This window comes from Trichomonas vaginalis, chromosome IV (assembly GCF_026262505.1).
Source record: "Trichomonas vaginalis G3 chromosome IV, whole genome shotgun sequence".
In the NCBI taxonomy this organism is placed as follows: Eukaryota; Parabasalia; order Trichomonadida; family Trichomonadidae; genus Trichomonas; species Trichomonas vaginalis.
The window spans coordinates 7,808,703-7,818,526 of record NC_067206.1 but is presented as its reverse complement, the minus strand read 5'-3'; the positions used below and the strand labels follow the sequence as shown (position 1 = coordinate 7,818,526).

Below are 9,824 nucleotides of genomic sequence, written 5' to 3'. Positions count from 1 at the left end.
AGAGAACTAGCAACCGAGTCTAACTGACAAGAGTAATAAAGATAATAATACTATGAACACGTTATGATGAAACCAACCAAAATTCAAGAAAAGTTCAGTATACTCTGATGACATATCCAAGCACTGGGTAGAAGTATTGGTAGGAGGTGAGAAAAGCTATTGGAAATAAGACAGAGTTAGAAGTATTCCAGCAGGAAGGACATATTATTGAGAACTTTAATGTTTGAGACAATAATGATAGAGACAAAGAAGCAAGATAGTTTTCCTTATTGCTGTGTATGTGAAACCTAGCACAGGAGGATGACATGAAAGTTTTCTAAACACAAGCTTTCAAACGGTAGTGAGAGAACATGACTGCGAAGGCAATCCATTAACGCTTTCAGAGTTACAATACGCATATAATTTTGAAACAAACTTAATAGATTTTAAAGTCATCTCTGTCGCAAAGAAGTCAGGTTTACCATATTTAATGAAGCAGATTATATTCGTAATTGAAAACTTCAAAGCTATTGCCAGTGGTAGATAATGACGATTGCCCTTAAAGAAAATATTAAATTCAGTTGACTTCAAAAGGATCGTCAAAGAGATGACACTTCGCTGGAATGTTCACATCGACGTTTACAAGTGAAGGTTCAGACAGGATTGTTACAAGATTGTCAATAGGTGGTATTGTCTCGTGGAAATTGTTATAAAAATCCAGTTATACAGTGAATTTGCTGAAGAATCTATATGTATGTCTTGTCCAAACTCTATGTATTCGCCGCCCGAGCATGTATAGATATAAACAACTTTGTCAGCTAAGTTACATTAGATCTGTCGAACCTTCTTCAATGAAAGAATGTTGTCGCTACCTAAAGATGGAAGGATGGACTCATCTTTGAGATGATTTTAATTGCATATTAAACTGAGCTTGTTCATTGAAAGGTCATCACATATGAAATAACTGTTGTATGAAGATTCTTAGCAATTTGTTCAGACTTTGAAGCGTATAGATGATATAAGAAAGAAGTTCAGATAGACCGCAAGCAGCAAGCTGGGATTGAAGGCGAAGCCCGTCGAGAAATGTTTTATGTTTCATTGACTTTCTCCATAAAGAGAACTTTATGAGATAATATTTGAAGAGAGATGATTTTTATTGGTATGTAAAATGGTAGCCAAGTTGGGCAGCTTTTAAGGCGCAAGGCTTACATATTATTAAATGCTTCAGGTTGAAAAACAAAGAACAAATGTAGTAGATACAAAACCGTTTGACTATATCTTTACAAATGCTGGTAGGACAATATCAGATGAAGAGTAAACATTATGAGAAGGTCGACAACTTTGTTGAAAGGTTTTCTCCTTTTGTTTTGAAGTACGAATTCACTCAAGGTCAAAGTGGCTTAGTAACCACATTAAAACCTATTGTCGAACATTGGTCTTACCCTCAGTTCGCAAAGGCAGTCCTTGACAACTACAACAAATTCTTCTCGGAAGTCAAATCCAAAGTGAAGGTTTACTATGAGAACATCGATGCACTCATGACGAACGAAGAAGCTATAACAAACTCATTGAAATGGGCATGGTCGGTGAAAAGATGGGTCAATTCAAATTGGACAAATTTTCACCGAAGTTCATGTAATATCGAAAAGGAAATATTGGGGCATACTTGAAGACGGCACAGAAATAAAACATTGCATGAAATAAAAAATTTTTATTCGAATTTGAATTTAAATGTGGGAATTCTTGGTCTCAAACTCATATATAACCTGTTGTTTTGTATTTTCGTCGACTATGGCACGAGACACAAACATTGACCAAACGGACAAAAAGTGTCATTTCAGATGGTCACGCAGCATCGCATTCGAGCACTTCGAAGAAGCCTTACGTTCCAAGGGAGAGGGTGTCTGTGCGAAGGAGAGGGTCATGAGACTCTACGAGCAGTACATCCTCAATGCCTGGAGGACAAATCGTCCTTGGATTGCAAATCTACCAACTCCTCTGGACGACCTCCTACGCAACTGGAGAACGAAAGAGTCCAATTCAAAGGTCGGGAACTAATTTTGCAAATTGACCTTAATTTCACATACTTATCCAAATAAACACCTAAATTTACTTGGGGTTTCCCCCTAAAATAAAATTTTTTTACTCTTAGAACCACTCGAGGTTCTCCTTACGGTTGTTGAGCTTGTCACCGTCAATGTGTCTGACCTTCGTCCTCTTGTTTGGATTTGAACCCATTGAATTGCGACAAGCTTGCCCATGGAGATTGAACCGTATTCCGAAGGGTAAGGTTCAAGTGTCCCAAGTTGTTGAGAACTGGGGTAAGAACCTTGCCGGTCTCCTTGTTGCGGATTTGGTATGGGTAGGGTTGGGAAATTTCGTAAGTGTCATCGGCAACAGGGTTGCCCAAACTTCCTCTTCTTCGGTGTTTCTCTTCTTCCTCTTCTTCCTCTTCCTCTTCTTTCGTGTTTCTCTTCTTCCTCGCAATTCCTTCGGCAATTCTGTGTTCACGAAGTACGGTGTTGGAGGTTTCTGTCCTTTCCGAGTCCTTCCAGATGGCATCTATCTCTTCAAGAAACGGTAGATGAGTCTGGCAAGGTCTCGGTTCTCTCTCGCGTAAAATGGGCAAGGTTTCCGTCAAATCGTTCAGGACTTTCTCATTGGAAGCTTGGTTCATGAGGAACTCACCTTTTAAGTCCTTCATCTCTTCCATAAGACTACTTTGGAGAGTCTTAACGGTGTTTGTCAGATGAGCTTTCAATTCAAAATTTGAATTTGAACCTGGGCGCTTGTCTGGCAACATTGAAAGGACATCTGCCATTGTGTTCGGCTTCGGTGCTTGTTCGGACATCGAAAAAATGAAGTGGTTTGAGAATGACGGTTTTACTTCAAAAAGCTTGTTTATGACGGTTTAAGTCATACAACATTTAAAATAATATCTTGTTTTTTCTTCTGAACGTTGTTGTCTCTTCGATAAAAGTTTCGAACATGAGAACCAAAAACGTTTTTTGAGAAGCGGGAAGGTTCCGGCAAACGTTCATATTCTATCTCTTAATGGTTTGATAGGAAATTGTTCACTGTTTGGTCTGCCCCTAACTACTGCTACCGTGGTGGCAATCCTGCATCAATTTTAGAAGTATCTACGGATTTGACTACTAGATGGAAGATGTTTGAAGCCGCTCCACCTGAAGCTCGTGGTGAATTCCCAGACAGAACTATGGTAGAATATTTCATGTGATTGTTGAAAATGATTCGAAAATACATAAACTTTCCCTTCATTTTTTTTATTACTAAATACCAGGCAATACATATTTTTTTTTATAATTCAATTATGACCTTATCATTCTTAATCTATATAATAGTTGTAGTCCCCTCAATGAAATAAAGTATTTTTTATAATCATTTCGTCGTATTTGTTGTAATTGTGTTTCAAAAAAAATCTTAGCAAGTATTTTGGACTAGTCCAATATTGTTTTTATATTCTTTACATTTTTGTAATGATAATATTTATGGAATAATGATAAGGGTAGCAATCATAATGTTAGCTACCAAAAGGCGGGATACAGCCAATACAACATATATTAAATTTATGCTATCCAAGAACAATAGGAACAGATGCAAAACAAATATTCTTTACGAAAGGATCTTGCATTCTCATTCGTACGATTGATTTTATCAAGAGGAACTGTAATTACGGTATACATTGCATGATTAATTCATTTGGCCTCTGTTGTTTTGTTCTCTGAAAGGGCGAATAATCTTTCTCAAATTGTTGGTTGATTATAAAATTTTGGATGATCTACATGATCTCGCCCAACTACGTGGCGTATAGTTTGACACCTATCATGAGATTATGAAATATTCAGTGAATAATTAATGGGTTGTAAGGACTATAGAAAGAAATAATATTCGTGCGGATTGTTGGAATACTATAGAGCAATTACAAACGTTACATCAATCATATTATCCGACCACTTTTGACAAAATCATCTTAATCATTTTTGAAGTACAAAAGAAGTGATAAATTATTAAATAACTAGGGGAGGGTAGTACTTAAAATTTTCAGTTCCAAAAAAATTTTTGTTTATATTATCGTTTTTGAGAACTTTGGAAATTTGAGAAAAACGATAAAACTATAACTTCATTTCTCTTTATGGAAGCAGATAACCTTGCTGTTAACACAATCCGTTGCCTTGCTGCTGATATTGTCAGCAAAGCCAACTCTGGCCACCCAGGCGCTCCACTTGGTCTTGCTCCAGCAGCCCACGTCCTTTGGTCTAAATTCTACAGTTACGAAAAGGACTGGATCAACCGTGATCGTTTCGTTCTTGGCCCAGGTCATGCCTCTGCCCTTATGTATTCCTTACTCCACCTTTACCAACGCGAACTCACAATAGACGATCTTAAGCAATTCCGTCAGTTACATGCCAAGTGCGCTGGCCACCCAGAGCACTACCTCATCCATGATGTTGAGGCAACAACTGGCCCACTTGGACAGGGTATTGGTTATGCTATCGGTATGGCTGCACTTGAACTTAACCTTGCTGCTCGCTTCAACAAGCCAGACTTCCCAGTCTTCAACCACAAGGTCTTCGCCTTCGTTTCGGATGGTGAAATGATGGAAGGTGTCCAGGCTGAAACAGCCTCATGGGCAGGCCACCAGAAGCTCGATAATCTTATCGTTCTTTATGATGACAACCACATCACAATTGATGGCAACACAAACCTTGCCTTCACAGAAGATGTTCTTGCCCGCTACCGTGCTTACGGCTGGCACACACTCGTTGTCGAGAATGCCGACAAGGACCTCGAAGCCATCGAGAAGGCCATCAACCAGGCCCTCGAGCTCAAGGGTGCTCCAGTCCTTATCGATCTTAAGACAACAATCGGCTTCGGTTCCGAAGTTGCCAACACACCAAAGGTCCACGGCACACCACTCAACAAGGATCAGCTCGCCGCCCTCAAGAAGTTCTTCGGCTTCAACCCAGAAGAATCCTTCGTTGTCCCAGAACAGGTCTACAAGCTCTACGACGGCGTTCGTGAGAAGGCCCACCAGAAGGCTGAAGCATGGCGTGCCATGTTCGCTGACTACGCCAAGAAGTACCCAGAAGAGTACGCTCAGCTCGACCAGATCTTACATCCAAACTTCACAGTCGAGGAGTTCAAGAAGTTCATGCCACTCACCGACGAGAAGAATGTTGCTACACGTGTTGCTTCTGGTGTTATGCTCAACGCTATCCTTCCACACTTACCAGGCCTTATCGGTGGCTCTGCTGACCTTACACCATCCAACAACACAGCTCTTACAGGCCAGAAGTCCTTCCAGCCAGACTGCCGCGAGGGCCGCTACCTCGAGTTCGGTATCCGTGAGCACGGTATGATCGGCATCGCCAACGGTATGCAGTTCTACGGCTTACCAGGCCTTGTCCCATTCGTCGCCACATTCTTCACATTCATCCAGTACGGCCTCGGCGCTCTCCGTGTCGCTGCTCTCGACAAGCTCCGTATGCTCCTCATCATGACACACGATTCCATCGGTCTCGGTGAAGATGGTCCAACACACCAGAACGTTGAGAACTTCGCCATGATCCGCGCTCTTCCAAACACACTCCTCCTCCGCCCAGCCGATATCCTCGAGACATCCGCCTGCTACACAGCTGCCCTCACAGGCCCAGCTCGTCCAGCAGTCTTCGCCCTCTCCCGCCAGAACGCTCCTCCAGTTCCAGGCGTTAACTTCGATGGCGCTCTCAAGGGTGGCTACATCGTCAAGGATGTTCAGGATCCAAAGCTTATCTTCGTTGCTACAGGCACAGAGCTCAAGCTCGCTTACGATGCTGCTGAGAAGCTTGGCCTTCCAGTCCGTGTCGTCTCAATGCCATGCACAGAGATCTTCGAGGAACAGTCCGAGGAGTACAAGAAGTCCGTCCTTCCAGGCAACGTCCCAACAATTTCCATCGAAGCCGGCATCCACCAGGGCTGGGAGAAGTACTCTCATGTCCACTTCGGTGTCGAGACATTCGGCCTTTCTGCTCCAGCAGGCAAGGTTTACGACTTCTTCGGCTTAACACCAGAAAAGGTTGCTGAGCGCGCTCAGAAGGTCCTTGATTATTACTCAAAGACCCCAGTCCCAGATCTCTCCGCTAGACCACAGTTCTAAAATTAAGTGAGATTCTTGACGTTTATTAATCAAATTAACTACCTTCTTTTATATTGCTCTCGGCCACCTATAATATTATAAATATATACTTTGAATTTTAAATTTAATTTTTATTTACTAACCTTTTTTATTGAAATTTTATTATCAATATATTCTTTGTCTATTATCCTATTGTTTTATCGATTTAATTTCTCCGAAAACCTCCAAATTTTTTTGAAAATTGAAAAAATGAAGATAATTTTTTCATTTTTTATTGTCATTTTTCAGATTTCATAAAATTTTTGGAAATTTTAAACTTTATATTCATATGCAGATAAGGGCACAAATCATAATTTTAATCAAAAATCACAAAAATAGTTTTCTCCACTCAAAAGATCGTAAAAAATTTGAATTCATTGAACGGATAAAGAAATTACAAAGGTACATTCACTAGGCGATAACAGTAAAATGGGATGAAAATAGGATAAATAGCATCCCTATATAGTGCCTAACAATATTTATACGGACCAAAAAAATTTGGCTAGAGATTTGGCGAGTTATAAAACTTAGAAAATTGAGAGGGATTTTTATTTTTGAATTTTTTTGGAAAGTTAAAATTGCGATTAAAAATTGATTTCCGGGAGAACTAAGCATCTCATCATATATTTAAATCGATAAAAATATTAAATAATAGTTGAATAGTATAACTACGTGAAATTATGGCTGAATATACAGAAAAAATGAACATATTTGACATTTTTGAAAATTCATACGTTAGATGGTGACAGACTCATAAACTATACTTTAGCTAAGATTGATATATGGTTTCAACAACACATGGTTAAAATCGTAAAAATATTTTAGATTTCAAAAAGATATATATGGTAATATAATGGAACAAAGTCAACAAATAGCATGTAAAATATGTTATAATTAACTTTTTATTAGATCCAATAGTAGATATCGAATGGTTTCCAGCTTTATGGTTAATTATTTTCTTTTCGAGCTTCTCTTTAACTGTTGTATTAAGGTTGTAAATTTTTGATGCCAGAAACTATTGAATCTTCTTTGCTGCTGCATTTTTCTTGAGAGTTCTTGCAATTTCGAATAGATCTGCGCATTGTATGAAATGGAGGCTTTAAAATATCTTGAAAACAGAATAGGACTGCTTTTCCAAAGGAATGCTTACTTGTAAATCAAAGAGTTTCAAAATTGACAGCAAGATTATCATCATAACTTTCGATTTTGCTGCGAAAAAGGAAGACAAGTAATTAACAAATCATTTACTGTTGTTCATCAAAAGAAGAAAACTTTGATAACAACTAATGATGATAAAATCAAGCTATCTTTTAATATTTTAAATTGATAAGACATTCAAAATATTTGAATGGTTTAAAATATTTTCTTTTAATTTCTATAAGATATTATCATGATTATATAATAAAATTTAAATTTTTATTCAAAAAGGCAATATTTCAAACTTTTAATTTCAAAAATCTTAATTCTGCAATAAGTGTATTTAATTGTAGCAAATTTAATGATCCTTCGTCATGCTTAGCAATTTGGAACTCATAAATTAATGATTTCTTCAAGTAAAATTCTGCATTATTTCAAAAGTCAATAATTCTCTAGTAACTTTTCTTCAAACCCTAACCATTATATTATATGTATAATGGAGAATAATTGCAAAGAAAGATAGCCGAATTTACTGGGTAGTTCTTGTGATGCGAAATAATTGCAAATTAACACCTAGTTTTAACAGCATCAATCTCTTTTTGCTCTCATCTAAATGCATTCGCACACTTTAATTTTGAAATATAAGAGTTTTGGAAATTATCAAATTTATCTGCTCAAATACTATAGATCTTCATAAGTGTTAATAGAATCATTAGCCTTACATATAGTGTTTAATATAATGATGCACATTATACTGGGATTCATTCCTTATTCATCTAGTTATTATAAGATTTACAACCCCATGAAAATTTAAAATTTTGTCAAAAATAGTGAATGTACCTTTGAAATTACCCATCTAATTCTTCTTTTGTTCATTTTATCCATCAGATTTTCTTTCAAAGTCAAACTGATGTAAGATGTGTAACGCAAATTGTTTACACAGAAAATGAGCGATAACATTCTCAAGGATCTCCTTGCCATCACATCACAAGACAAGTTCCTAAATGAGAAGCTCCAACAGATTTCAAATGATTTCCCAGACTATATTGAGAATAATTCTCTTTACAATTTGCCGATCAAATATTTAGTCGAGATTGTAAAGGATGCGCAGCCAATTACAACAGAAAAAGCTAAAACATTCATGCAGAAATCCGAAGAAGCATACAATTCCGAAAATGTTCTTCTTTTGAAAGAATTAAAGATTTCCGATGCCAAAACTAACGATTATCTCGAACTCATGGAGTATGTTCCAGATAGTCCATTCTTTGAAGCAGTTTCAGGCAAGTTACAGCAGAAGAAGATCAAAACTCGCTCTTTGAAAGAAAAAATCTTTGACTTCGAGAACGAGAAGGTACAAGCAATTCCAAAGGCCGCTAAAATTGATGTCAGTGCCAACTCATTACCAGTACAGCCATCACATGATTCCTCAGACATAATTCAAGCAGTTTTCAGAGGCGATCTGAAGACAGTTGAGAACTTAATAAACGATGATCCAGCACTCATCGAGAAGACAGAATCCGATGGCGCCACTCCTCTCTACTTTGCGGCTCAAGAAGGTTATCTTGATATCGTAAAACTCCTTGTCCGCAAGAAAGCAAACATCGAAGCTCACACAGCAAGGGGAGCTACACCAATCTACATCGCTTCCCAGAAAGGACATGCAGAAGTTGTTGAATTTCTCGCAGAATCAAACGCAAACATCGAAGCAGTTACGAAAGACGGATCAACACCACTCTACATAGCTTGCCAGAATGGCAATACATCTACTGTACGTTCCCTCATCGCTCACGGAGCTAATACAGAATGCAAATTTGGAGCTGGAGCCACTCCATTGTACATTGCTGCCCAGAATGGTCGTAATGAAGTTGTCTCCATTCTCTCCGAGAAGGCAAATATCGAGGCTTCCCTTTCCAATGGCTCAACTCCACTTTCAATCGCCTGCCAGAACGGACATGTCCAAGTTGCTAAGAAGTTAATAGACAGAGGTGCCGATGTAAATGCTATTACAAAGAACGGAGCCACTCCTCTTTACCTCGCATGTCAAAATGGACATCGCGATGTCGTCAGTTTGTTGTTAGATAACCACGCTGATGTTGAAAAAGATCCGAAATCACTGTTCATCGCTTCTTACAGAGGTTATTCCGATATCGTTGAAATGCTAGTTCAATCAGGTGCCAAATTAGATGAAGTTTGCACCGATGGAGCAACACCGTTATACGTTTCCGCTCAAAACGGTTATATCAATATCGTTAAAATCCTTGTTGAAGGCGGCGCTGACACAGAGAAGAAGTTCAAGAGTGGTGCAACACCTCTTTTAGTTGCATCTCAAAATGGCTTCATGGATATTGTTGTCTTCCTCGTGGAGAAGAAGGCAAACATCAACGCTACAACAGAAAGTGGAATCTCTGTAAGAAAGATTGGAAAGACAAAGGAAATAAGAGAATACTTGAGATCAAAGGGTGCAACAAAATAATTTTTATTTAAAGATGCTATTTTTATTTTTTTGGAAGTGAGTTAACCAATCATAGTTTTT

The 9,824-nt window shown here is 38.3% G+C and overlaps 2 protein-coding genes and 1 pseudogene across 3 annotated transcripts, besides 2 other annotated features; all 3 read left to right on the top strand.

Moving 5' to 3' along the window:
- Window positions 1-900: part of a mobile genetic element that runs on past the window's edge.
- Window positions 901-1,265: 365 nt separating this feature from the next.
- TVAGG3_0049160 lies at window positions 1,266-1,683 on the top strand (annotated as a pseudogene). The gene has a single exon. A coding segment is annotated over exon 1 (418 nt).
- A 2,437-nt stretch (window positions 1,684-4,120) lies between these two features.
- Window positions 4,121-6,231, top strand: TVAGG3_0049150 (transketolase 1-related family; the record flags this gene model as incomplete). Its single annotated transcript, XM_001319751.2, has 1 exon — window positions 4,133-6,136. One exon carries the CDS (start codon window positions 4,133-4,135, stop codon window positions 6,134-6,136), a length of 2,004 nt encoding a protein of 667 aa, XP_001319786.1.
- Window positions 6,232-6,550: 319 nt separating this feature from the next.
- Window positions 6,551-8,135: a mobile genetic element.
- An 86-nt stretch (window positions 8,136-8,221) lies between these two features.
- On the top strand, window positions 8,222-9,805 carry TVAGG3_0049130 (spectrin binding; the record flags this gene model as incomplete). The annotated part of the gene is made up of 1 exon (XM_001319750.1): window positions 8,238-9,764. One exon carries the CDS (start codon window positions 8,238-8,240, stop codon window positions 9,762-9,764), a length of 1,527 nt encoding a protein of 508 aa, XP_001319785.1.
- Between the last annotated feature and the right edge of the window lie 19 nt (window positions 9,806-9,824).